Below are 26847 nucleotides of genomic sequence, written 5' to 3' on the forward strand. Positions count from 1 at the left end.
CTGTGTTTAAATATCACACCAGCTATTCAAGCTTATTTTTTTCCAGACTTTATGAATATAGACACCTAAAAAAATCATAAAATTAGAAAATACTAGTTGTGTTGTAGTTATGTGGGGGAAAAACTTTTAATAGAAGGACTTTTATACTTTTCAATAGAATTTTATGATTATGTCCTACTTTCTTTGCTATAATGTCCTCAATGTTTCTTATAGAACACACAGTAATAATATCTTACGGGAACTTCCCCTCATGCCGTTTTCTTTTTCTTTTAAAGAAATAAGGGGGAAAAAAGTGGTTTAAGTCCTTTTTTCTCCTCTAGAAACAGTTAAGTTATGCTTCCATTTTTCTAATAATGTGTTAGAAATTTACTTTATTAAACCTTGTAACTGCTATAAACCTAAAATATTCTTGTTACGCTGTTAGATCAAACCAAAGTACTAAAAGCAAAGCTACCATCTAATTCCAGATTTTATGTAAATTAGTAAATGTTTTCAGGATTAAGAAAATATACCTCAGATACTTTGGTGTAATTCAATTCAAAGTATCATCCCGAAAGAAAGATGAATCTGAGAATCTAGCCATACTTGCAAATGTGTGCCAGTGTTTATTTAGAATCCCTTCTATTTTATTAGAAACAGGAACAGTAATTTCACCAGCAGGAAATAATACAATGCAAGTAAGTGTGACACTCCTTTGATTGTTGTTCACGGCAGACACCTTGGATCCAAGGTAAGAATCCAAATGAGAAATAATAAACCTCCATTCCCTGGCGATTCATTTATTAAGTCCTGCTCAACTAGATGAAGGCTCTCACTGGGAGGAAGAGTTGCTGTTCCTCCTGGCTGGCTTTGCGTTTCTTTCAGTGCTCTAAAGAACTTTGTACGGGGCAGCTTTGCTCTGCTGTGTCAGGCGGCGGGACAGGAGTTGATGCTCACAGCGCCGCTGACCAGGGCTGCTTTGCTGAAGCTCACGGGGTGCCCATCAATCACGAAGTGACGGATGCAGCCTGTGAAGGGTCTGCCAGGGGCCAGGCGTGGTGTCAGTAGAGACTCTGGAAAAGGGAAGAAATGAAAACAAAGATTGCTGGTGAGCCCTTCCAAGCCCAAATGTTACTCTGGCAAATATATGTGCAACAACGCTCACATCATCAAGATGATTTACATGTCAAAATGGAATGTAGCGATAATTTACTCATTTTCTCAGGAACTTTATCTGCTTCTGAAGTAATTTCAGGACCTACCTATGCTGATGCTTTTTAGAGTTAACTTTGCCTGGTTCTCACTTATTTTGGGTGATTTACTGAGAAAAGGGGAAGGGATTTTAGCTTCTACACTATTTTTAGACTTGGTTAATGTTTCTGTTTAATTTGTATCATTACCCTTCACCCTTAAGCCTCCACATTTTTGCCAAGCTCATGAAATATAATGAGAAAATAATGAATTCACATAAGCTAAATTTTAATTTTTCTGAGCTCAGGATTTAAAAACTATAAATAGGAGGTGCTTGGGTGGCTCAGAGGGGGTAAGCCTCTACTTTCAGCTCAGGACATGGTCTCAGGGTCCTGGGATTGAACCCCACATCAGGCTCTCTGCTCAGCAAGGAGCCTGCTTCCCCCTCTGCCGCCTGCCTCTCTGCCTACTTGTGATCTCTCTCCCTGTGTCAAATAAATAAGTAAAATTGTAAGAAAAGATCTATAAATAGGATAATGATAACTGGTCTAGTCTTTTCATGGGCAGGGGTGTCCTGTAGTATATGCCAGGGGAACTTTCTCCCCTTATCTTAGAGATCTAGAAGAAACCTTACGCTTATGAATTGTACAGATACAATTAAATGTGTTGGATGATAGAAGCAATATAATTTAAAGCAATTTAGAGAGCTTAGAAATATCATGGAATTAAAATCCACTTAGTCAAAGCTTATTATGTACAAACAGCTATGTGAGCAGTAGCAGATAAAAGATGGAAAACACTTAGAAATCACTAACTCAGGAAGGAACATAAAACAGGACAGCAAATTAAATATCATCAAGCAGCTGTAATAAATTTTCTAAGCAGCGTAGATTAAGACTATGCAGAAGCTTGTACTGAAAATAAATCATGGAAATCACATTTCATATTTAGAATGATAATTATGAAGTTTTAGATTTGGAAGGGGCTGAGAGATCACTTCCCTTTGTCTCTAGATTAGACTATATATATTCTTTGAGCTGCTCAGTGTACTTCATCATCAGAATAAAAATGCGTGAACAGGAAAGAGTATAAGGGGCAGAAACATCTATTTCTTCCGCCCATTTTGGAAACTAGTTTTAGAACATGGATTTTGATTCTGTTCAAGCTTACCACCCTGTGGTTCACGGGGAACATCATCTAGAGGAAATAATTCATATAGAAATTATGGTCTTCATAATTCACCACACAATTTATTGTAGGGACTGACAAGAAAGTGTCCCGGAACCCTAAGTAACTGATTAATAAAATCAACAGATGATTTTAAGAGCAAACATTCCTCAGGTCGAAAGCTTGACTATATACAGAAATTTAATGCAAGGTTTTCAGTAGAGGAATGATCAGATCTGTGTGTATGTGTGAACTACATTATCTTAAATTATTTTTTGATTTCTAATTTTGATTTTTAAATTACACAGTAAAATTGACTTTTGGGGAATATAGTTCATTAAATGCATTCAGTTCTTATTGATAGAAATAGTATCAGGATAGTATCATAAGGGTCCTATTTGATATAAGAGAACTGATTGAGATTCTGAGGGAATTCAGTGAGGCTTATTTATGACTAATTTCCTTTAATTATTCTTTTTCATGCCTCAGTTTCTGATGTGATTTTAGTGGAATCAATGTTGAACAGCTCAAAATGATGTAATTAATGACATTCGGCTTACATTATAATTGCTTTTGTTCTAGGCTCACTGGCATGGTTCTTAGATGGAATTAAAAGCTGTAATGGAACAGTGGTTAGCTCCCCCAGCCCACTAGTTCCTGTGGGCTGGCTCATTAGCTACAATTTGCTGTTCATTATATGTGTCAGGCAGGCTAAACTCGGCTTAAGGTACACCTTGCCCACCTAGTCTGTGGTGCTTAGCAACTCTTACAGTGGGAGACGATGGCAGTGAGTAATGCTGGGACAGGACTCTGAAAACAAACAAAAACTGGAGACAAATATTTGTTTGAATGATATAGTGCTTTTGTGCAAAGTAAAGAAGAAAGACGTTTAAGTTCCATGAAGGAGGGCCATGCTTGGTTTGTCCCTCTCTCAGAGCCTAGCACAGTACGCAATAGACCATAAATGTTTGTTTCGTGTTGAAAGAAGACACGTTACCCCGGAGCAAGGAGTGGACTATTTAACTTCCATGAAATCCTGTGGTAAGTGTCCCAAGAGGGCTAGGCAAGCATAGCACATTGTAGGGAGAGATGGGCATGTGTGGGTCAGTAGAGGTCTGAGCTGTGTCCTAAAGATCAGTAAGGAGTTGAACTGGGAGAAGAGTGGGAGAAGCTATTCCTCAAAAAGGTATACAAGGGGAGGAAATCAAGGACATTTTCCCAGAAATTGAGGCTCCACATGCGATGTAAAGGCCTCGAGCAAGGAGGGCATCGTACATTCAGAGAACTGGAAGTCCCAGAAAGTGTGGGGAGACCCCAGAGGCAGGGGTGAGGAAGGGCCAGATGATCAAGGACCTTGCTGAATTTGATCTTGTAGGCTCTTGGGAACCCGTGGAATACTTTAAATCATGTTGTGGTTCCCAGGAAGAAAGCAATGTACAGAAATATAAGAACTGACTCATCTCCCCCACTGTCTGCAGAAAGTACAGTGGTGGCCTTCACCAGAATCCCTTTCAGAACTGAGGCCAGGAGTGGGAGGAGAGGACTGGGGGATGGAGATGGGTGTGGACAGCAGAAGTAAAGAAGAGGAGGGTCTCAAGTATTTCATCAGGGAGTTACTGTTATTGTAAATACTAGTATTTGAAAAATTCATGTTAAGAGGAATGCTCAGTTCCTACGATTTTGTGCGTACCCAAGGTCAGGTGCTTAATTTGATCTGTTCTTTCTCTCTCTCTTTTTCTTCTTACTCTCTTAATTTATTGCTTACGTTTAAATGGCTCAATTTAAAATAATCTAGTTAGGACATGGAAAAATCATGCAAGGTTTTTCCTTAAAATCACCGTCAAATTCACAGACCTGTACCCCTGGGGATAAAAATGTATTATATGTTTATAAAAAATAAAATAAAATTAAAAAAAAATCACCGTCAAATTCCAGATGTAAAAGCTTGGTTTTCTCCTTCTTATCTCTCTCTCTCTAGCTTTAACATTCCATTTTTCCAAGTTAGTGAAATGTGTGCAACAAACACTTTCAACATAGGTCATGGTTCCTGCTCCAGAGGGTTAAAACAATTGCGGGGGTCCATAAGGATCCTTCTGTCACCACCCTGGATTACACACCATTCTTGGCAGATGACAGCGGGAATGTTACTGATGACGTTTGCAGGATGGCAGATGGGGACGGTCACTATATTAGAACAAAACAACCTACGGTCTGCAGCTGTTTTCACAATTCAGACTAATCCTGGATAGGGAGAGCTGTGGATTCTCTTCTGTCTTAGTAAGGAAGGGGAGTAATTATCAGCAAACTTTTAGTCCTCCAAGATTCTCATATCTGAGAGCAGTATTAGCAACTGAGTTTTCTTTGCGTAAGAGAAAAAAATAGAGTGTGTGTGTTCACTATGTGAACGTGAGGACATACAAAAGGAAGAGAGAAAAAAAATAAGCATATTTGGCAAAGGGAGAGTAGTATCTACCAGGAAGGAGACTGAAGTGTAGCGATGTGTTACTTTGTTTTGATCCTTGGATAAGAAGTCATAACCACCAGTATACTTTTTTCCTATGAAAGGACGTTGTATATAAAATCCTTTGAGTTATTAGGTGAATTATGAAAACACATGGCTCCATTCTTAGTACTATAATAACAATTAAAAGAACTTACTGTTTTTTGGAATTGGAATCATGTCCCTTTTAAAGAACTCTTACCTGGAACTCCTCCAACGAAGACAGGCTCCCTGTGATCCACTGGTTTCGGATTCAGGGGTCCAACCACATGGTTCACTTCAGAGTCTACATCCAACTGAACCACATTGGAATCTCTAATAACTGAAATACCAGGAAAAGACTGGTCATAAATGACACTGGAGTGATTAATTTTCACACGAAAGAGACTAATTTATAACAGCGATGGCTTTTATTTATTCCAGAATAAACCTTACATTTTCTTCTGTATCATTGAAAATGTCAATGTCCAGTCAAGCAATCCCTGTAATATTTTCCTTTGGAAGGGAGAATGTTTAGGATACTCTATTTTTTTCTTCATAAATTATACATTATTAAGAAAGCCCCTAAAGACAATTTTCAAATCACATGTGGATTCAATATATACAGTAATATTTGATTCTCTTTTCTTGGCCACTTGTAGACTGTCGTCCATCCCCTATTTTATCGTGTAAGTTAGAGTCTGAGTTCTTCCGAGCCATCATTCCACACTTGGAATGTAAGCTCACTCTATAAAAGGAGCCCAGGACACTCTCTTCTCTCACCTGTAATTCTGTGCCATCTGCCATCACAGAGACTCTGCTTGGGTGTCACTGAGGTGGAAAAGTCCCTGATGCCATTGTTGACTTTCACTATGACCTGCAAGAGACAGGATACGTTATACAGTTTCACTTTTCCTCATAGAGATAAAACTGGATTTCTTAAATTCACCCCAGAGGAGCAATGCTTTAACATCTGCAAACGATTAGCTTTGCAATGTGAACGCAAGGGGTCACTCTTTGGTAGGCTATAGACAGTAAACGGTTCCTAGGCGAGAGGACAGAAGAGTAACAGGAGAAAAGCTGGGGGAGAGGAACAAGAAGATAATAAAAGGCTTTTATTTTTACAGATTGAATGTGTTCTACAAAGCTGGTTAAGGTAGTGGTGGAGGGTACGGACCGTGCAGCCAGACTGCCTGGGTTCCCATCCCAGTGCCCCATCACCTCACTGCCTGTTTTCTCACTTGTGACACCTACCTGGGGTCACAGTCGCTGGGGGGGCTAATGGAGCTCATCCATAATTAGAATAGTACTTGACACACAGTAAGCATGATATCGTTATATAGTTTAAGAGTACCAGAACTCAAATAAAAATCAGTTAGGGACAATAATGAAAATATGCTGTTTTCTCCTTAATATTTAGTTGAACACTTTCATGACTATTCCTTGGTCATACTTTTTCAGGATGAAAATGCTGCTTAATTATAACAATTTTTTGATTTCTAGCAATTGAAAGTAATATATATGTATATATGCACTTATGTACATATATACACATATATGCATACACATATATACACCTGGTATGCAAATATATTATAGATAGAAAGGCAGATACTTTAGTGTTTGTTCATTCTGATAGCTGGATATGTTTGCTGCTTTCATTTGTTGTAAAAATGTTTTCTCCCAATTCTTTTATTAAAACCTTTTAATTCCATTGTTATTGATTTTTTTTTTTTAGTTTTGCCACATTTTCATGGCCCTTTGCTCTAATCAAATCAATTCCCAGCATATGAATCTGAATCTAAGTACTGTCTGCATTTAAATTTCATGTGTAGCTTCCCCATGATTCTACCCCCTCCTCGCCCCCCCAGTTAGGAAAGACTGATGGACTAATTCTGTGAAATAAAAATGCTTCAGACTTAGAATTCAAGGTCAGAGAAGACAGACTGTTAAAACAGTTTTTAACCCATTACCTGCCCCTTCTTCATGTGAACATTTAGGTACTCTCCATTGACACTGTGGCCATGAACAAGGGTTCCAGAACTGCTTCTGGGACGGACTTCAAAGGCAATCTCAAACTTCAGTCCAATATTGAAAGACTCATCTGGGGAGAGAAATGTTAGCTCTTAAGAGCAGCAGCCTCAATTTTGTAACCATGGTGTGATTTTGTAATTATACATTTTCATATGTTTTTTGAAAGTTTGACACCTTTTTCAATAGATAAGTAGCAAGTGGCATTTTCCGTGTCAATCACACTGCGGAAAGCTCTGAGGGGGCCTGAGATAACTAGTATGTCACTCCATGGCGTGGGGACAGCATGGGGAAAAGACACCATGGTGTCTCTTCTCAGGCGAGGAGAAACTGATTCCAACCAGCAGGACCATTTAATCTTTCACAAGTAAGGAGGAGAAAAGAGCAGCCTGGGCACAGGAAATAGTACGAACACTAGTGCAGAGGCCAGGACATTTGGAGAGCACCGTGGAGGCCAGTGTCCCCTGCCAGGGTAAAGCGAGGCCAGGCGAGGGAGGAAGGCCACAGGGGAAGGGCATTCGTGCTCAAGTATGGAAGGTAGACTTTATTTTGCAGTCACTGAGCAAGGGAGCTGTATTTTAAGATAAGCCTTATTTTCAAATAAGACCTGTATTTTAAAATAAGTCTTAATAATAAATATCACTGGTGCCAGCACTGCAGAGCATTTCAGAGGAAAGAAAAAGTGAGGGCAGCAGAAGCAGTTAGGAGCTGCTAGTGCCGTGATATGAGAAAATGAATTCTTATTAAGGATTGCAGTGCTCACTCCAGGAGACGTGTTGTAAACCTGGGCATCTTAATAATATTCACTCGACATGTCTCCTTATAAATCACTTTTTAATTTTTCCTGCTATTAGTTAATGGTAAGGGAGAATGTCAATTGTGCAGGTTGCTATGCATTTCAAGTTGTTTGAGCCTTTGAGTTCTTATCACTGAGATCCAATGAAAGGCTGAGAAATATGAGTGTTGGTGCTTTATTGTGGATCAAGGAGGAGAAAGGAAAGTACAATCACGAGCAAGTCGGAGAGAGGAAAGATGACCTCTGGTATTCTCTTGGATGTGGGGACGGTTTAGGAAGCTACACGTGGCTGCATTGTCACGTCTTTATTCAGGGAATGTTCGGGGTACTGATCCCAATTACCTCCTCATACCTAATAATTGCTCTGTAGAGTATTTGTTGGAAGGGCTTGGATGGTGATTGATTATAGACTGATAGGACTTTATGTACTTATATTTAGAGCTACTATGTTCCATCACTTGGCATAGGGGCTCACATGCCAGAGGCATACCATAAATTTGGTTGATTGGATGAGAGAATAATAGCTACGGAGAATACAAATCCAGAAATAAAATTTCTGAAGGATGGGGTTGCAGAGCAAAGGGAGGAAGTGGGACTTGCTTTGGTAGGGACAATGGATCACGCTAAGAGGGGGCAGAGAAAGACGAGAGCCACCCTGCTCTGATTAGAGCCTCCCTGACACAGATTAGAGCACAGAGCAGCACGGGAAATCCTAAAAGGGGCAAGATGGGCTACATCTACATCAGAGGTGTGGCGGCTGTGGAGAAGCTTTGGACAGGGAAAGCGAACAGGGACAGGGGAGCCTGTCTCGCTGGATGTGGCAGGAGGCAACAAAGGGGATCCTGGAGGAAAGAAGCCATTTCCTAGGGCTGAGTGAGTTTGGTATTCTGAAGTTTTAACCCTCAGCCAAATTTCCCCAGCCACCTCCAGGAAAGAAGTATTTCGTGATTCATGTTTTGTGCAGAAGTCACTGTTACCTAGAACTACGTATCCTCCTTCTGTTGAAAAGTAGGTCCCTGTTTCCATAGGACCTTCAAAACAAGGGGTCACGCTGAATGTCTGAGAAGCAGAGGTGATGGAGGCCCCATTGAGCTGAAGGTTGCCGAGGCAGCCACTGAAACTGTACACCGAGTTGATCTGAGGGAAGAAGACATTTCTTAAAAGTCATTTTCTTAACATGCGCAGGTGTGCACCAAAGGGAAACAAAATGAAGGGATTACGTCCTGGGAGAAATGAAGCAGCCTGCTGTCTTATTTATCTTAGCTGCCTGAAGGGTCAGTCATTTTCCAGGTAGTTGCTTCTTTAATGATGAGTTCTTTGAAGTTGGGATTTTGTGTTTGATAGTGTCAGCCTGCAGTCATTAGCTATGAACATTTCTACATACACTGTGACAAATAAGTTGCAGCTATGGCTTTGAAATTAAATATTAGAACTATCCTCCTCTGTTTTCCTTTAAATGGACAGGTGGCCCCAAATCAGCTAATGTTCATGAGGGCTAGCAAAGTTCTTAATTGTTAAATCTTCCATGGTTAACTAAACAGCAGAAAGCTTGCATTTCTGGCTGCATTACCTGATCTTGTGGTCGAGAATTTATCATACCTCAAGACATGAAACTTGGGCCTCTTTGGACAACTGATTTCACACTGCTTTGGAAACCTTTCTTTTAAAGGAGCTGTCATGAAATTGGGGCTACTTGCCCAAAATCTCAATATGACATGAGCCCCCCCTTTTTTCCTTTATCTACATATATTAGTGAATCTTAGAAATGCATCTATTTTTTCGTGCTGAAGTCAAATCTATATGTTAAGAAAGATACATTCCCTTTATTGCTAACTATTTTTGTAAAGATGCAATATTATTAATTTTTAAAGTACAGAAATTACATGTTTTTTACTATAACCACCTCTCCCTTCCCCCCCCACCCAGGGATAACCATACTTCCTTGCCCACTTACACATGTGTGTGTGTGTGTGTGTTTGTGTGTGTGTGTGTCTAGGAAACAAATATGAAATCATAGTCTATAGAATGGCCCCAAAGTTTTTTGTCACTCAATGATACATAATGGAATGACATTTTTTACTTCTTTTCTTTTTAAAATTTTTACACTAATAGCATGTGTACTTGCTGAACAAATAAGCATCTCCTTGAGACATAACTTCTCATGACAGTTTAAACCTCTGAAATTGTTTCATCTCACTTCTCCATCAGAGTCAAAAAACCACTCTTGACTTTGTAATGCCAGAGGGCAGACAGACATGTCCAGGGACAAAACTCACTTTGGTAGCCTATATCCAGTGAAACTACAGTTCTCCTCTTGCCAGTTTGCTGGTGGTAAAATGAGGTCCTGGATTAAATAATCTGTTGGCTCTAAAAGTCAGGGCTTGTCCTGGTCATGTCTGGCTTACCTGAACATTTTTCACAGCCCTTCCAGGAGCCACACCTCCCAAATAAATAGGACCCTTGATGTTCCAGGCAGCTCCTGTAGGAGGAAGACTCTCTTCTAGGACTCGAAGGCCATCAATGATCAGTCGGCCACTGCTCTTTTCCCGAATAAATATCACCTGGATGGAGAGAAGGACAATAGCACATGTCAAGTGCATCCCAAGCTTTGGCAGAAGGCTCTGTTGCCTCTTCTCCAGACTTTGCTATTGCGGTACTGTGGGAGATCTGCAGAAGTTCTTTAAAAAGCTGACCCTCTCTCTGAAGGTCAAGAGTTTGTTTTTTCCTTTAAAGCTTGATTTAAAGTTACAGGCTTAATTTCTGAATTCAGCTTATATGTATTTAGCAGGGTTCTCAATGAAACTCTTCACAGCTGGTCAGCCCACTTGGTTTCTTTCTCTCCTAAATTTATGGTGATTAATACATCTTACATTTTTTACTCTTTCCATTATGTAACACTGATTTGTTTCAATATTTAAATAGTCTCCCTGTGGTATCCTAGCATCCTAACAGATTTTCTTTTCACATTGTATCTTCCATGGCTGAACCTATAAAAGACACTCAGCATTTGCTGCTGAAATTTAGAAACTTACATGCAGTGGGAAAACAAGTGAAAAATCATTAGAAATTAAACTTCAGGTTATATTTGCTATTGGTCCTTTGGTGAAAATAATTACTCTAAAAATTACATGCAACCTGTATCTCTTTTTAAATAATATGCTTCAAGATTTTTATAAGGAATTAAAAAAATTTCTCAAAATTGAACTCTGAGCATATGGCAATAGAATTTTAAAATGGGTGTTTCTAGAAAGACCAATAGTGGGCATTAATGTCACCATCTATTTGCTGGTAATAATATTCTCTGCCTTCAACTCACATCATGCCACAATCCATCATTGTATTTCTCTTGGCTTCTAATCTTCAATTTCTTATGGCCAACATTAAACATGAAAACCAAGCGGCCATGAGCTAAGAATAGAGTCATGAAGTCATTCTCTTCTTGATCTGAGACATAGAAAATCATCCCATGGGAGGAACGAGTCTTCAGACGAATGGAGAACTGAGATCTGGTAAATGAAAAGAAAAAGCTTACTATCTGTAAAATGAGACTGAGGGGGATCTCTAGTTTCCAACAGCAACACAATGTAAGGAAGAATGAGTAGCCATTCTATTGAATCCCAAGCAGCATTACTTCTAATTCTGTCTTAGCATTATTCATGACTATTGGGAAAGCATGACTAACTCAAAAATGTAAATCTTTTCCTACTTATTTATACAGCAGGGCTACATTCCACATTTGGAACATTGTTTCACATAAGGATCATAATGAGTCTTGCTCTGAAAATATGGTCGCATTTGGTTTGTTCATGTGGACAAAATACTAGTCCGTAATTAATGCGCATATAGAAGTTTGCCTAGAAACAATACGATTTGTGTGCTATCTAAAATACAAGATTGATTTGTCTTTCCCAAGAAAAATTAATCAGTAGATATCACGGGCCAAAAACAGCCACCAGAAGGTGTAGGAATTAAACGAAGACTTCTAGACTTTTAGCTCTAGCCTGTATTGATAAGATACATTTATTAGGCTAATTTCTAGTTTGACTTAACTCTAAATTCTTCCCAATGAATACAAAATACTGATACTGCCTAATATTTGCCTAATAAGGCAAATAGCAAATAAGAAGGCATTAGAGGTTACTTATTGAATGCACTGACTCTGTGGACATTTGAAAGAGATATAAGACCTATGTAAGAATATCTGGTGCTGACTCTATAAAAAGAGATCTTCAAAAGTGCTATGTAACCTGGAGATTTGCAGAATACTGGGAAGAGGGGCTGGGCTTTACAGATAGCTTGAGGGCTAGCCAAGATACAAGTGGTTTTTGTATCTTTGGTGTCTTTCCTTATCAACCTTCCAGTGGTCCAGGGTCACCCCCATTTTCAATCTGAAAGCAATTTATATAGCAGAAGGAAGGTAATATCAAGGTTAGATGATGAGTCATTGAAAATGTGCCACATGTTCCTTTCTTTGATTGCCTTTCCTTTTTGATAAAAATGCTACAAACTCCTAGGAGAATCCTGTATTATGCATCTTACTTTTGGGAAGAAAGTCTCAGAGAATGTTCATTTATTAGAAAGTAAGAATTGTGTACTACTTAGCATTTATTTTGATGACAAAAATAATAGGATTAAGTGCCACAGAAAGGAAAGATTCATAGGAAAAAGACGGCATGTGGCAAATAAGTATGAAGTCCAGCCATGGCATAAAGTTTCTGGAAGGATAGTGTGTTACTTTACTTTTCACCAAAATCTCCTTTTAAGTGTTCAAACTCTTGGCGGCTGTTGGCTGTCCCTCCATACTGATAGGCGTGCTCTATTGCTCTAGGACTGGTGGAAAGGTGACAGTAAGAATCCCTGGGAACATTCCCCTCCGGGAACTTCAGGCCGGCAGGATCCCCTGAAGGTGCATCTTTACTTTTCTCTCCCTGTAAGAATAGGAAATAAGTCATATTAAGAGACGAAACTGATGTGCTAGTAGCAAAAGTTCATTTGTGATTTCTTTATCATTAATAAAAATAAAAATAAAAAAGTAACAATGAAAGTATATATTATTTGTGCATTTTCCATTCATGAAATATTAGGCCTCTCCCTTTTCTTGAGGAGATGACAACACAGTATGTTAAATCCAAAATTCTAGTCTGTGATAATAAAGCAGAGCTAACCCAAAGCCTCAGAGATAACTGCTCTATCATTTAAATTAAATGCACATCTTAGCCAATGGTGAAAAATGGAAATATTGACAATAAAATAACCCTGGGGAATCAGTCAATAAAACCTTCATATCATAGACAACAACATTTCTTTAACACACAAATTATTATTTATATAGGCTGTTACCAACATACTTCGTAACACCTTCAAAATATTTAAGGATAGTTTTGGTGATAAGTAGTAAACATTCATGTGACAGGATATAGAACAATTACCTTGTGCTCCTAAAATTGCACTGCTGATTTTAAAATTTAGAGCTGTGAGACTATAGGCTAATATTTCATGGTTATCTAGTCTTAATTTGGGGGGCAAAATTAAAGTTATTGCAAATAAACCTGATCATCCCATCATTTATTCATGTATCCAAGCAATGTTTATTGAATACGTACGAGGTAGAAATGACGTGGAAGGAAAGGGGTATTTGTGCGTGCCCTCTGCAGGCACCGTGTGGTGGGGAAGAGAAAGGTGAGTGAGAAACAGTTTCTTTTTTTTAAAGGAACTGAAAACTGGTTTGGAAAGACAGGCAGTTAAATAGCAAACCGGAAGACAGGCTGTTGCCAGATAGAAAGGACCTTCGATGACTTGCTGGAGGATGGGGTTTTGTTTTCCAGGAGGGCGCGGGTGAGAGATTGGTCAGGAGTTGGGGACTGTCCCCAACCCTGGTGGCTCCTTCTCCTTCTCAGTCAGTGCATCCACTTCACAATGGGAAGAGGGCACGTGTGAATCAACGGCAGGGGTCAGCAAAGCGGGGGGCTACCAGACTACAAGGTCTCCATGACCAGCCCTGCCTTTCTCTGCTTCCATGTGGGAATCCATAGAGGAAGACTAGTCTCTTGTCTGCTGCGGAAAGGAATAGACGCTGGGGTATTTATATGTGGCAACCAAACACTCTAAATTCTCTGTGGATATATGCTCTGAATCATAATAATGATAATAAAAAGGTTATAATTTAATTACTTCCAACCATATAACACAGAGACTCTGTTTACTATCCTAGAATAGCTGTATATGTGGATTTTGAACCCCACTAGACTTTGATTTTATCAGTGTAATTTCTTTCTCTGAGGGTCTTTTTTTTTTTTTTAAGATTTTATTTATTTATTTGAGAGAGAGAGAGAGCATGAAAGACATGGCAGGAGAAGGGGTGAGGAGTAGAGGGAGAGAGAGAGAAGCAGACTCCCCACTGAGCAGGGAGCCCAACATCGAACTTGATTGCATGACCATGGGATCATGACCCGAGCCGAAGACAGGTGCTTAACTGACTGAGCCACCCAGGTGCTCTCTGAGGGTCTGCTTTAATGCGGTAAGATTCTTTTGTGTCACTTAACAGTCAAACTAGTTCAGCTACTTAAGCAAAAGAGGGCAGTGCATTATAAGGATACGGGAGTATCTTACACAATCCAAGGGAAGATAATATGGTATCAGGGGCAAGATAGTACACTGTCTGGTACACAAGATAGTACACTACCAAAGTCAAGAATCAGGAATGGCAAAACTAGGAAGATTCAAGGAATTCCTTTTCCAAATGTTTCTGGTATCTTGGCTTTGTTTTTCTCAGCCTGCTTTCATTTTTCTTTCTCTTCAGGACAGCTGCCTTTTAAATTTCTACAAAGCAGCTTTCTTTCTATGTGCATGATTAACATAGAGCTCTTAGGTTTACATGTTTTCCATTCAATGACCTGCCTAGGCTAGTGTCTCTGGGTTCTAAGTTTATAAGGAAGGGGATCTGAGAGCCCAGCTTAGTTCAGATGACCTACTCCAATCCAAACATCTGTATCCAGGTAGATAAAGTCACGTACCTAAAATACTGGGCTTGCCCTGTGTGTAGGGAATCAATTCTCAGAAAAGGGAATGGTTGGCTGGATACCTTAGAATGATGCCTCTTAAAATATATAAAATCTTCATTATCACACGAAATACCACATGAGAAACTATGTCTCCAATTAAATTTAAAAACAAAAATTATAAGAAATTTTCATGCTGGAACACAGGTGGTAAGATAGGTATTCTTACGTACACACGGAGGAATAGAAATCAGTGTTCCTTTTTTGGAAAGTAATTTTCCCTGACCCAGTAAGTCTACCTCTAAGAATATTTTGTAAAGATATATTCAGCAGTGTAATCAAAGACTAATACACAGTGACCTTCACCCGTAAAGGGAGAAAATTGGAAAGCACTGAAAGTCTATTGATGGTTAAATAAAATATACACATAAGATACAATATTAGGACGTTACTGTGAAAATAAATTATTATAGCCCAAATTGCTATGAATCGGCCTTGATAAAAATTGAAAACAGCAGCCACATGTTTTTCTGGATAGCTACTTAAGAAGCTATTGATACAAGGGTAAATAAGAGAGAAGATTAGCAAACATTTGACATTCTGATTACCAAGAACTAGAAGGGAAATCTATAGTCATCCTGTATCTGTTATTATGAAGTTGAGTTTCTAAGGCTTTTTACAAGAAAGGCTAAGAGGTTTCCTATAATACTGAAAAGTGTATGTTAATAGTTCCAAGGTCTGTTGATTGCAAACTTGAGAGTGTGAATATTTGTTAGGAAACTGCACTTGATGGACAGCTTCAAAGAGAAAACTGTATTCGTTTAAAGAGGTAAAGTGCGTGCCGTAGGCTGATCTTCCTCATCAGCCCATGGTATTAACCTGCTGTGTCTGATCCACTGGCCCGCGCTCAAGTCCCAGCTGAAAAATTCCAGGATAAACTTTTTAGCATCAGTATGAGAAGGGAAAGGTAAGATCTCATCAGAATTTCATAGTCTCCTCTGAAAAATCCTTTAAATTATCCTCTAGTGAAAGCCTTCATAAAAGTCATATGAAATTATCTTTCTCCCATGTGAAATTCAGGAGAGGATCCTGAAAAATTACTAATTTTGAGTTGTACATAAATAAAATTAACCTATTAACATTGACAAATCGTGTGTGAACAAAAGAGGAGTTGCAAGGGGGTTCTCAAAAGTGGTCCCCGTAAGCTGAAATACATAGGGAAGCGATCAAGATATAATGGCCGGTGAAAAACTATCAGAAGGGAGAAGCTGGTGGAGATGCTTTCCTCTTGCTGATGGTTCAGAAGCCAGCCTTGGAGGGAAATCAGTTCTTTAAAAGATGCTCAGCCACATTAGCATTCAAGGAAATGCAAATCAAAATCACAATGAGATGCCTTCTCTGTCCATTAGATGGGCAAAATTATAAAAATTTGATCATATCCAGTTCAGCAGTTGGGAGGGACAATAGGTTTTTTCAAATGCTGTTCATAGGAGTATAAACAAGTATTATCTCAATGTTGACAATGCATATTCCCTTAAGCCAAGCAATTCTACTTTAAGGAATTGATCCTCCAGAAACATTCACAAGCCTCTATAAAGAGATCTAACAGCTCATATTCATTGAATGTTTTGCTCTATGTCAGGCATTGTGCTAAGGTATTCCATGCATCAACTCACTTAATCTTTGTAACAACCCTGGGATGCAGATAGCTAAGTATGTATTGAACACCTATTATGTGCATTGTTCTAGGTTCTTAGGACACACCGCTGAGTAGATTAAAAAAAGGAGTTCGAATGCTAGCAGAAGAAACAGAGAGTAAATACCAAACACAATAAAAACAGACTATAATAAAATGTGAAAAGTGCTGTGGAAAAAAGAACAACTAGGAAAGGCAAAGGAGATGGGTAGTACTGGGGAAAGTCAGGAGACAGCTATGGTATTAATTAGCGGGTTAAGGGAGGCCTTACTGAACGCTTGAAGGCTGGGCCGGGAAGGAGGAGCCGTTCATGCAGATGTTTGCAGGGAGAGTGGTCCAGGCAGAAAGACCGACCTTAGGGCAGGAATGCACATGGCTCATGCTAGTGTGGGCAGAAGAGTGAGTGAGGGAAAGGAGCCTGGATAACATAGAGCGTCTTATGCCATTGTAGGAACCGGAGTTTTTATTCTGAGCGTAGTGGGCGTCGGGGGCACTTTGAGCAGGGGAGTAACACGATGTGACATGTGTATAAGCATGTGGTTGTTGCGTGGAGGACAGAGTGTCAGAGAAGCTGGTGGAAGCTCCTGCCAGGGCTCAGGTGGGAGAGAACGGTGGCTTGGACCAGGGTGGGAGGGGTGGCACCCGAGGGACTTGTTAAGGTTGGGTCAGGGAGGTGGGTGGGGAGATCAGTCTGAAAGAGTGGGAAGGAATTGGAAGCCTCATCTGTCATGAAGACAGCTAATGTACACGCTGGATGTAAATGAATGAGGAAAAAAACTGTCCTCAGGGGATGCAGTTTAAGAACTCAAGATTTTGTTAATGGAGTGGTTCTAGTTGATATCACGGATCAGCCGTGCCTGTGAGTGGTTGATGTGAAGGTCAGGGAAGGAGGGGAGAACAGGGAGATCAGAAACTTTAAGAATTTTCATGGCTGTGACAGAAGCCCGAGATTGTGACTCAAAAGCAAATGGTACTGAGAATGACAGTACTAAATAATACACATTATACATACAAATAGTTAAGTATGGGGCAATTTTAATCATTATAATGAAAAAGCATTGAGCCGTATGGAATAAATCTGATTCAAAGTGTTTCTCTGGGAACAAAGGTTGATACACCAAAGCTGGGAAACAACGGTATCAGGTACTAGAAGAATCCCAACTTTCGTATATACATACAGTTGCAAACTGGAGTGAATTTTATACAGCATCAGTGTCTAGAACTGCAAGGACGGTTGAGAATCTGACACAGCATTCTCTTTTACCTTTTTATTCTGGCTTGTTTTAGGCTTTGAGGAATTCTTCCCTTTTTTGTAGAGAAAGTGCAACGGCGAAGACTCAATAGGACACTCAGAAAGAGAAGTGTGGACCTTTTCCACGTATCGCTGGAAGTCTTCGACCTCCACGTCTTGATCCAACCTGTGTAGCAGAGGGGGGGGGGAAACCCTTAAAATGTGGTTCAGACTTACAAGATGAAAACTACAGAAGTGAGAGAATTTGGTATTTAAAATTTGTGTGTGTTCGTGTGTGTGTGTGTGTGATGGGTCTGCGTCAACCACTGTCTTAATAAGAACCCTTTACACAACCATTTAACAATTCATGGATAACTTTGCCTGGCACGGGCACATTCTGACAGATGGACATCTTTTCCGTCACCACGTTCTGGACGGTGGGTACCGCCTCTGTGTTACTCCGTGTGTATTAATTTTCTCCCTTGCTTGCTCTTGTACTCAGGGAGCACTTCCTGTCTTTGTCAAGGACCTTGATTAGTGGCTTTGTTTAAAGTGATGCATTAAGAAGACTTTCTTAAACCTCTAATAAGAATTTGGGTATGTTACTCTGTGCTACACCATTAATAATAAGCACAGATATAATTACATCTAATATTTATAGCTTGCTGTATGCCAGGTGCTTTCTGCACTTTATCTCATTTAATTCTTCTAACAAGGAGGCAGACATTATTATTATCTGCATTTTGGCAGAAAAGAAGTGAAGGCTGACTTAGCCAAGGGCATGCAGGAATTTAAAGGGAAGAAACCTACACACAAACCTAAGTATGTCAGTTGCTCGAGCATATGCAAGCTTTTAATTACTCTCCTCTGTTGCTTCTCATAAATTTTATAGTTCTCAGATTTAATAATGTAAACATTTTCATTATCGACCTGATTTTTTTTATGAATCATGCAGAATTATGAATAATAAAAATATCCTACCTGGTAAAGTAGGCGTTACTTATACAGCCAGTGAAATTAGCGTACTGGGGACTGATGGGTGAGCCACCGAAGTAAAACTTCTTTTCACCTGCTTGTTTCTGTTCCACTTTCCCTTTGGTAGGGTTCTTACTCCCAAGTCTGCTCTTATCTACTATCAGTTCATATCTGCAAAGGAAAAAAAGTTTCTTTACGCACCACACTGGTACCCTTTTACCTGGAGTTTCATTCTAGCTTGCAGGTTTTCTCATGGAATTAACATAGAACATTCTGGCTAGTGAAAAGATAACAACTTGCCAGACTCTTCATGAGGTCTGGGATAAAATAGTTGAATATTTTTACATGCAGAAAAGACTCTCCAAACCCCTAAAAACAAGAAGCTCAGGTGATTAGTTACCAGCATTTTTGGGGGGGGCGGTGAAAAAAGCAGAACGTAACTCATGGTGATTATTTAATCACACTTGGGGAGCCTGTTTTCATTGTAAGGCACATTGACTGGTTTTGAGTATAATTGGAAATGGAGCCTATAAAGGCCAATTAATGTCTTTTTTTTTTTTTTTGTAATGGGAGGGCTCCATAGAAGTGGGCATAGAAGAGCAGCCGTCTACAATGGAAATGTATTTCTTACTCCAGAAAGCTTTCTTCTTAAGAAAAAGAAATTAGTATTACATATTTGAAAAATAAAGCTAGAGCTTTCAATATGCGGTCATAAATATAGAATTCTCAATTGCTTAATTAAAAATCTAAATGAGGGGCGCCTGGGTGGCTCAGTAGGTTGGGCCACTGCCTTCGGCTCGGGTTGTGATCTCGGGGTCCTGGGATCGAGCCCCGCGTCGGGCTCTCTGTTCAGTGGGGACCCTGCTTCCCCCTCTCTCTCTGCCTGCCTCTCCACCTGCTTGTGATCTCTCTCTCTGTCAAATGAATAAGTGGATTCTTTAAAAAAAAAAAAACACCTAAATGAAACCAATGTTTGCGGATCTCCTACGTGCAAAACAGTGCCCTCCATTCAGTAAGTGCTATGTGTAGGCACTTCCCTCAAGAAGGTTGGTAGCCTGTGGTTTGACTGGAAAAAACCCTTTATCTTCCTGCTAAGTATTTAAATAGTGATTTATTTGGCATCTCTTGGAAATTAATAGCAACTTCTTTTTAAAAGAATGTAAGTTGAGGGCGCCTGGGTGGCTCAGTGGGTTAAAGCCAATGCCTTCAGCTCAGGTCGTGATCCCAGGGTCCTGGGATCGAGTCCCGCATTGGGCTCTCTGCTCAGCGGGGAGCCTGCTTCCCCCTCTCTCTCTGCCTGCCTCTCTGCCTTCTTGTGATCTTTCTCTTTGTCAAATAAATAAATAAAATCTTAAAAAAAAAAAAGAATGTAAGTTGTTTGCCCTACCATTTTTTTTTTTTTTTTTTTTTAAAGCACTGGAAAAGCAATAGAATGGTCTATTATCCATAGTGGTCCTTGAGCAGAATCATGCCTTACAAATAAAGGCATCTTGGGGGAAGAACATAAAGTCAGGACCTGTACCTTGCAGGTGAGACCGAGGTAATGACGAAGTGGGACAGCCCATCGTTGTACTGCTTCTCGGCCGACTGCACCTTGATTCCCTTGACGTCCATAACCACGGTGCCGTTAGCCAACGAAATGGAGAACACATCTGACTGAAATTCAAGCACAGGGTTTAAAGTAGGGAGGCCCGGGATCCAAAAGATGGACACGTGTTCAACGTTCACTTAATGATATTGCTTAAAGGAATGCCCAATGTCCAGAAGGTTGCTTGTGAAATAATTTCTATGAAAACAACAGTGACAGCATATTGCTTATTTTGGTGTCGCCGACAAAATGAGGCACGTTTTCAACCGAGAAAGGAGCCTCCTCTCTCCTGAACTGAAGATTTCTAGTGCTTTTGTCCTGCTGAGAGTTGTCCCAGGGTTAGCGCCTTCCCTAACTGGGGCATCGCTATTCTGTCTTCAGTTTCCCAGCTGGGAAAGGCAATATTTCTGTCTCCTTGGAGAGGTAGCTAGATGACCAGGCAAGGGTTTGGCTTGGCCAGCCAAATTTGCCAGTTTGGCTTTTTAAGTGTTTTTTGAAGTGTTTTACTTTTTCTATAGAGGTGGAAGACAAATAGAAAAAGGGCTGAAGTTAACAGTTCTTTTTACTAATTATTGTATTATTGATTGTTTAAAATATTGGCAAATGGATAATCTTGCTTCTCTTCCCTTAGAGGGGCACTGACCTCTATGGGGGGGAGGGCACAACCCTCAACATAACTACTTTTTTTTTTTTTTTTGACAAAAACTGTTATTTAACTAACCATGGTAATCTGAGGCAGGTTTGGTGGTAGAGATCCTACAGAGTGCTTTGGGTAAATTCTCACCGTTGCTACTGATTTAAATTAAATTCAGTATAAATGTGACAGATTCAAGGTAATAAGTATGAAAAGTAAGAGCGGCTTTTACATATTACATTATGACCTGCTCTATCAGTGTATATGTTGATGATGACCTTTTCAGAGATAAATCAGTTGGGTCTTGGGGTCACCAAACCTCTGGGTATCTTATTTTATTTTTGGAATAATATATCTTTAGAAGGTGAGTTCAAGTGTTCTGTAGCCAGTCCAAGAACAGAAAAGTATGTTCCTTTTATTATTTTACCAAAAAAATCACATATGTATTTGTATATATACACAGAGGTTCTTAACATTTTTTGTGCTATGCACTCCTTTGGCACAGCACACGTGCTACACACAGTCCCCTTCAAAAGTAACATTTTAAAATGCATCAAACAAATATCTAGAATAAAAAGGAAACCAATTATATTGAGATACGGTTTCAAAATATTAAAACAATAAATCTGTGATATAGTAACATATGTAGTTCTTTATTAAAACATTAAATTATAAAATCTCTCAGCAGATCTAATAACTACTGCAATTTAAAAGTAGCAATGAGCAAAAATGATATTTTGAGGTATCTGTGGCAACTATTATATGAGATGAAAAATAACTGTGATTTCTATTAACAATAAAGTAACAGGTTCTGCAAATATTACTGTGGTTTGTTGCTGACATTTGTAACTGAAGAAAATGCTAAATTTTAGTTTGAGATAATAAAATTTTAAAAAAATCTTATTTTTTTCTGACCTAGGTCCACAGACACACTGAATTTTCTCCATGAACTCCTGAGGGGTGGGTCTATGAATCCCAGGTTTAGAACTCCTCATATGTGATAGACATAATTACAAAGTATCTGAAATGAGGCATTCTGTGTGTGTTCATGTGAGTCCAAATTAATCCGAATTGAAAATCACTTTTAACGTGCTTAAACACTATTTTCAATAGACAAAAGAGTTATCACAAAAAAGTTTCCCATAGGGAAAAAGAAATACTTACTCCTGAAGCATAATAGAATAGCAACCCATTTGGCTGTAACGTTCGGAAATTAAAACCTCCTTCAAAGCCATCGAAGAAAGATATTTTCTGAACTGAAGCAATGAAACTCTGCCCATTGAAATATGCTCTGCGAGATATCTGTGTGGCAAAAAAATAAAATAAATAAATAAAATAAAGTGAATATAGTATAGTGTTTATGATAATTATCAAATGCTGAAAATGTCAATTTCTCACATGCCAAAGCCCTTGCCTACTGGTTTCTGTATTAATAGTTTATGTTTTAACTTCTGGTTTATACAGGCATTCAGGCATGTTGACCGTTCTTCTGTGTGTCCCTGGCCGATGGGATTTTAGCTTCTCCAGTTCCTCCACCCTGAGTGAGTAAAGATGCCCGCACAGCCTCTCTGGGCTTTGGAAGCCCCCCCTCCCACCAATGAAAAGTGAAGTAAACGGACAAGTTCCAGAGGAACCCCCACACAATTTTTTAGCTTAATCTTTCTCCTTTTTGCTGGTGGCAGAAAGGAGCCCAAGGTGTACTCAGGCTCACAGAGAAGCTGAAAAAACCTTTTCTAGCTTTTGAGAATGATACATTTTATGTCTATTTGTGTGTGCGTGTGTGTGTGTGTGTGTGTGTGTATTTATTTATTTAAAAGATTTTGACTGACTGGTACTTACAAGAGAGTCTTCGGGGCATCCATAACCAACTCCCAGGGTTTCTGTCTGCTCTAATAAATTGAAATCTTTTTTTTGGAACTGGAAACCCTTCATGCATCCTCTGAAGTTGACATCTAGGGGAAGGTGCGCTCTGAGGGTCCTGAAAAAGAAAATTAAGTCTTCACAGATAACATGATGATGATGATGCTGATGGTGATGTTACCCTGCATATATGGGATATGAAATTTGATTTTATTTATAGTCATTTTTAGTAGCTTTGTAACTATTCATGTTCTCGTGCTTTCTCTCATAAGCACAGAGTAATGTCTAATCTTTGCCCGTAGAACAGATTTATTCTGCATCAAGCCAATTTGTTTACTTCTTTATAGTTTTGAAGATCCTTTAACTTACATTAGCTCATTTTATGTTTATAAAAATTCTGTGATATAAAAGGAAAGGCCAGGGGTGTCTGGGTGGCTCAGTGGTTAAGTGTCTTCCTTTGGCTGGGGTCAAGATCCCGGAGTCCTGGGACTGAGCCAGTCCCGCATAGAGTTCTCTGCTCAGTGAGAAGCCTGCTTCTCCCTCTCCCACTCCCTCTGCTTGTGTTCTCTCTCGTGCCATGTCCTTCTCTGTCTAATAAAATCTTTTTTTTTTTTAATGAAAGGCTATTATTTCCCTTTTACAGATGATTAATAGGTTGAACCACACAGAACTGATGTATTTTAGGTCAAAAACAGTCAATTGCTGGCAATTTCAAAATGAAACTAAGAGACATCAAAATCTTTTTGTTTTTGTTTTTGTTTTTTTAATGTCACAAGTGGTAAGTTAAGATTTAAACCCAGGTCTTCAGTCTTCCACTAATCCATTCCCAAGTGGATTGTATTAAAGTCATGAACTCATCTTCTTGGCTATTTTTGTAACACACTTATGATCAACTAAGGCTAGAGAAATCTCCTAGTGGAATGTTTAGCTTTTGGAGTAATAAGAAAGTAAGAAATTTTTTATCTTTGAGATCAGGGATGATAATTTGATTGATACTGTAATCCTAGTACCTATCATTATGCCCAGGATATAGGAGGTGCCCAAGAGCATATTATCAAATATTGAATGACTATGAAGTTAGTTTTGATCAAATTATAATGTCTTCAGTGTATTTTAAATGAGCACTGGCCAAACTAAGGAGTAACAGTCCCACTATATTCTGTTCCATTAAGATCATACCTAGAGGACCATGCTAACTAAAGGTTTGGGGGTAGATAATGACAACCATAATGGTTGAAAGTCCCACGTGGAGTTGTTGAAGAAGCTAAGAGGGTATCTAAATTGGAAAAAAGTTTGAAGTTGGGGGTCTCATCCCAGACCAGTTAGAATTTCTGGAGAGTGGTTATGGGCAATGGTATTAATAAACTTCCTCCAGGTTATTCAGGTGAGAACCAGGGTTGAGGACGACCAGGCTGGACTATCCTCAAGTTGCCTCTCAGTTTCAAAGGTGTCTGATGCTATGACTTGATTGTAATAAGAGATAGTTAAATTTTTAAATGTTTGAGAATAAAGTTATAATGATACATAATTCACATCCCCTTGAATAAGCTTAAAATTATTTTATACCCTCAGATGCTATTTGAGAGTTCAAAGAAGTTCAAAGTAAGTCTGAAATAAAAGTGCTTCATGTTCATACAATACACAGGCTCCATCTTTGCTCTTGCAGGGAAGAAATATTGCACGAGACTGTGTTCAGAGATTAATACAATAATTAAAGAAACCTGTAGATCTCATCTAGAAGATGCTAATTTAAGGAGGTCATGAGGGTGCTTGAGTGTGTGTTCATGTGTCTGTGCGGGTACCTAGAAGCAGCAAGTGGAAGTGCCTTTAAACCTTTACTAGACCTCTCTTCGATGTTGAATACTCAGCCCAGGACGTCATCAGGAACAACAGCTACTTAACAAAAAGAGCTTACCTGGATTGTAAAATTTCTGGGGGGGCCCCTCCAATGTATATGTCTGTAAAAGGTATCTTCATCTTTTCATTGTCCATGCTCTTGACATGTCGTCTGTCAACCACCAAAATCATTTTCTTATCGTTGTGGTAAATGATTGAGATCTGGGAGATATAATATATAGCCAAGTCTTGATCATTGTTTAATAATCAACTTTTTAAAGATGACTATATATTTTAATTATTCTGGTTATAACAGCTGGGCCCCCATGTTCCTGTATTTGTTTGTTCACAAAATGGGGAACAGATTTTCCTTTCTTACAGACGAGGACACTCACACTTAAATAACCAGAAGATCACATTTTCTGGAGAAGAATTTCCACATGGAGAAGGAGCTAGACCAAAAAATATTTTTGTCATGACATCAATTGTTTTCTTTTGCCCCTTTGAGGAGATTCAGGATAAAAGACTATAAACAGGGGCCTTTTGGACCCAGACTGCATGTTACCAGGTGTCATTGTTTTAGTGACACAGTGAAAAGCTTTAATTATTCTGCCAAAATTCTAGTCAGTGATATAGTTAAAATATTCTCCTATCATATACCATCCTCATGGAGGTCATGGACTTTGAACTGAAAAGAGAAATAGAGCCTCCTACTCTCTGCATTTTGGTTCAATTAAAAGATAAACCTTTTATACATTTTATGCAATTGTAGATTCAAATTAGTTGTTACTGAAAATAGATGAAATATATTATCAGTATACTACACAACTGTTTCAAAGTTAAAGAGCATTCCCTGGGGTCTCGCTTTATAAGGAAATCTGTGTTAGTATTTTCTAAGTTCTAGATAAATGCTTTACAGGGAAATTCTCTATTTGCTTACCTACTCTTTTTACATTTAGTAGTGCTCAAAGGATACTTTTAAAAATGGCTGTGTATTCACACTAGCATTTTCAACAGATGTATAAAAGTATTCTATGGAGTGCCATTGTAATGAAGCAATTAAAATGAATCTTTCAGTGACTCTTTTATTAGAAAACATCAATATGACAAAAACATTCATTTTTTTAAAGCAAATGTCATCCTGGAGTTGAGTCAGTGGGGTCCTGCTGTTGGTTTTTAGAAGTGAAGGTGCTCAGTTTAATTATTTTCCCACCTATGTCATTTGACCATCTGATTTGATCAATAGTTCTAAGTACAGGTGAAACAAAACAAAACACACCACATAAATCGCAATGATTTATACCTCATGGTATTTTGCATCATTAATCTGAGCTTTCTTCGATGTGTCCTCAAGATGCACAGGGCCATTGCTAAATCCAAAGTCATAGAACACATGTAGGTAACCATTGCGCATTTCCAAGCTGAAAAACATACTCTGTGGACAGAAAGAAGAAGTTATAAGATGTAAACATCTGCTATTAGGAAAGTGTAGATTTATCTGAATTTGAGAGCTTACACTGTAGTTTTTATTATTGAAACTGAAGGCTAAAGAAGTCTCATGAAATTCTTACTATAAAATTAAAATTGCAACTCCGTCCATATCAGCAGTTAGGTCTCAGGTTATATATCAAAATGTTAATATTTATACTCAATTTAAAGCAGCCATCTTCTGTTTCTTATTTACTTGATGAATTAATAAAATTTTAAGTTTACCTTATTGACCTTTTAAAAATCTTGAGAACATTTGAAAATTGTAACGGGCTTACAGGCATGAGTGCATCTCATTTTAAGAGGAAAATTGGCAATACTGAAAAATAATTCCAAAGTTTGCTGAGAAGAATCTGAAAAAAATTATTAGCAAGCACGGAGATAAGGAAAAGGACATTTCTGAAATTATTTGGAAACACTGGATTTATGTAAATAAACATGAAATGATTATGCACTTGGGCCATATGGTGTTTGAGAACGAAAGTAATTCTGTACCACACACATAATTTACTGGTCCAACTTGCTTGTTTTGGAAGATAGTTTGCAATAGAAGAACTGAATGGATTTGAAAAATGAGGTATTATCATAGTTCCTATTGATCAGAAAGTGATCTCTCAAGTGGAGTCTGTATACTCCAGAGAAATGGAAAATAATCCATTAGGGGAAAAAAAGAAAATATTTCAATTTGCCTTTTTTTTTTTTTTTAAAGATTTTATTTATTTATTTGACAGAGAGAGATCACAAGTAGATGGAGAGGCAGAGAGAGAGAGAGAGAGAGAGAGAGGGAAGCAGGCTCCCTGCTGAGCAGAGAGCCCGATGCGGGACTCGATCCCAGGACCCTGAGATCATGACCTGAGCCGAAGGCAGCGGCTCAACCCACTGAGCCACCCAGGCGCCC

General features: G+C 38.9%; 1 protein-coding gene across 2 annotated transcripts in view; it reads right to left on the minus strand.

The window, feature by feature from the left end:
* Positions 1–582: 582 nt before the first annotated feature.
* Positions 583–26847, minus strand: part of LAMA4 (laminin subunit alpha 4) — a 144318-nt gene continuing 118053 nt past the window's right edge. For both annotated transcript variants that reach the window (XM_032858354.1, XM_032858353.1), the window contains exons 24-38: positions 25765–25896; positions 24541–24683; positions 22605–22743; positions 21930–22067; positions 20066–20199; positions 18550–18714; positions 17602–17755; positions 12384–12571; positions 10960–11149; positions 10049–10204; positions 8621–8780; positions 6790–6920; positions 5600–5693; positions 5040–5159; positions 583–1052 (exon numbers count right to left, since the gene is read on the minus strand). In XM_032858354.1, coding sequence (XP_032714245.1) covers positions 907–1052; positions 5040–5159; positions 5600–5693; positions 6790–6920; positions 8621–8780; positions 10049–10204; positions 10960–11149; positions 12384–12571; positions 17602–17755; positions 18550–18714; positions 20066–20199; positions 21930–22067; positions 22605–22743; positions 24541–24683; positions 25765–25896 — 2190 coding nt within the window. In that variant the 3' untranslated portion in view covers positions 583–906. The remainder of the gene's footprint in view (positions 1053–5039; positions 5160–5599; positions 5694–6789; positions 6921–8620; positions 8781–10048; positions 10205–10959; positions 11150–12383; positions 12572–17601; positions 17756–18549; positions 18715–20065; positions 20200–21929; positions 22068–22604; positions 22744–24540; positions 24684–25764; positions 25897–26847) is intronic.

This window comes from Lontra canadensis, unplaced genomic scaffold (assembly GCF_010015895.1).
Source record: "Lontra canadensis isolate GAN:19392208 unplaced genomic scaffold, GSC_riverotter_1.0 scaffold14, whole genome shotgun sequence".
Lineage (NCBI taxonomy): Eukaryota > Metazoa > Chordata > Mammalia > Carnivora > Mustelidae > Lontra > Lontra canadensis.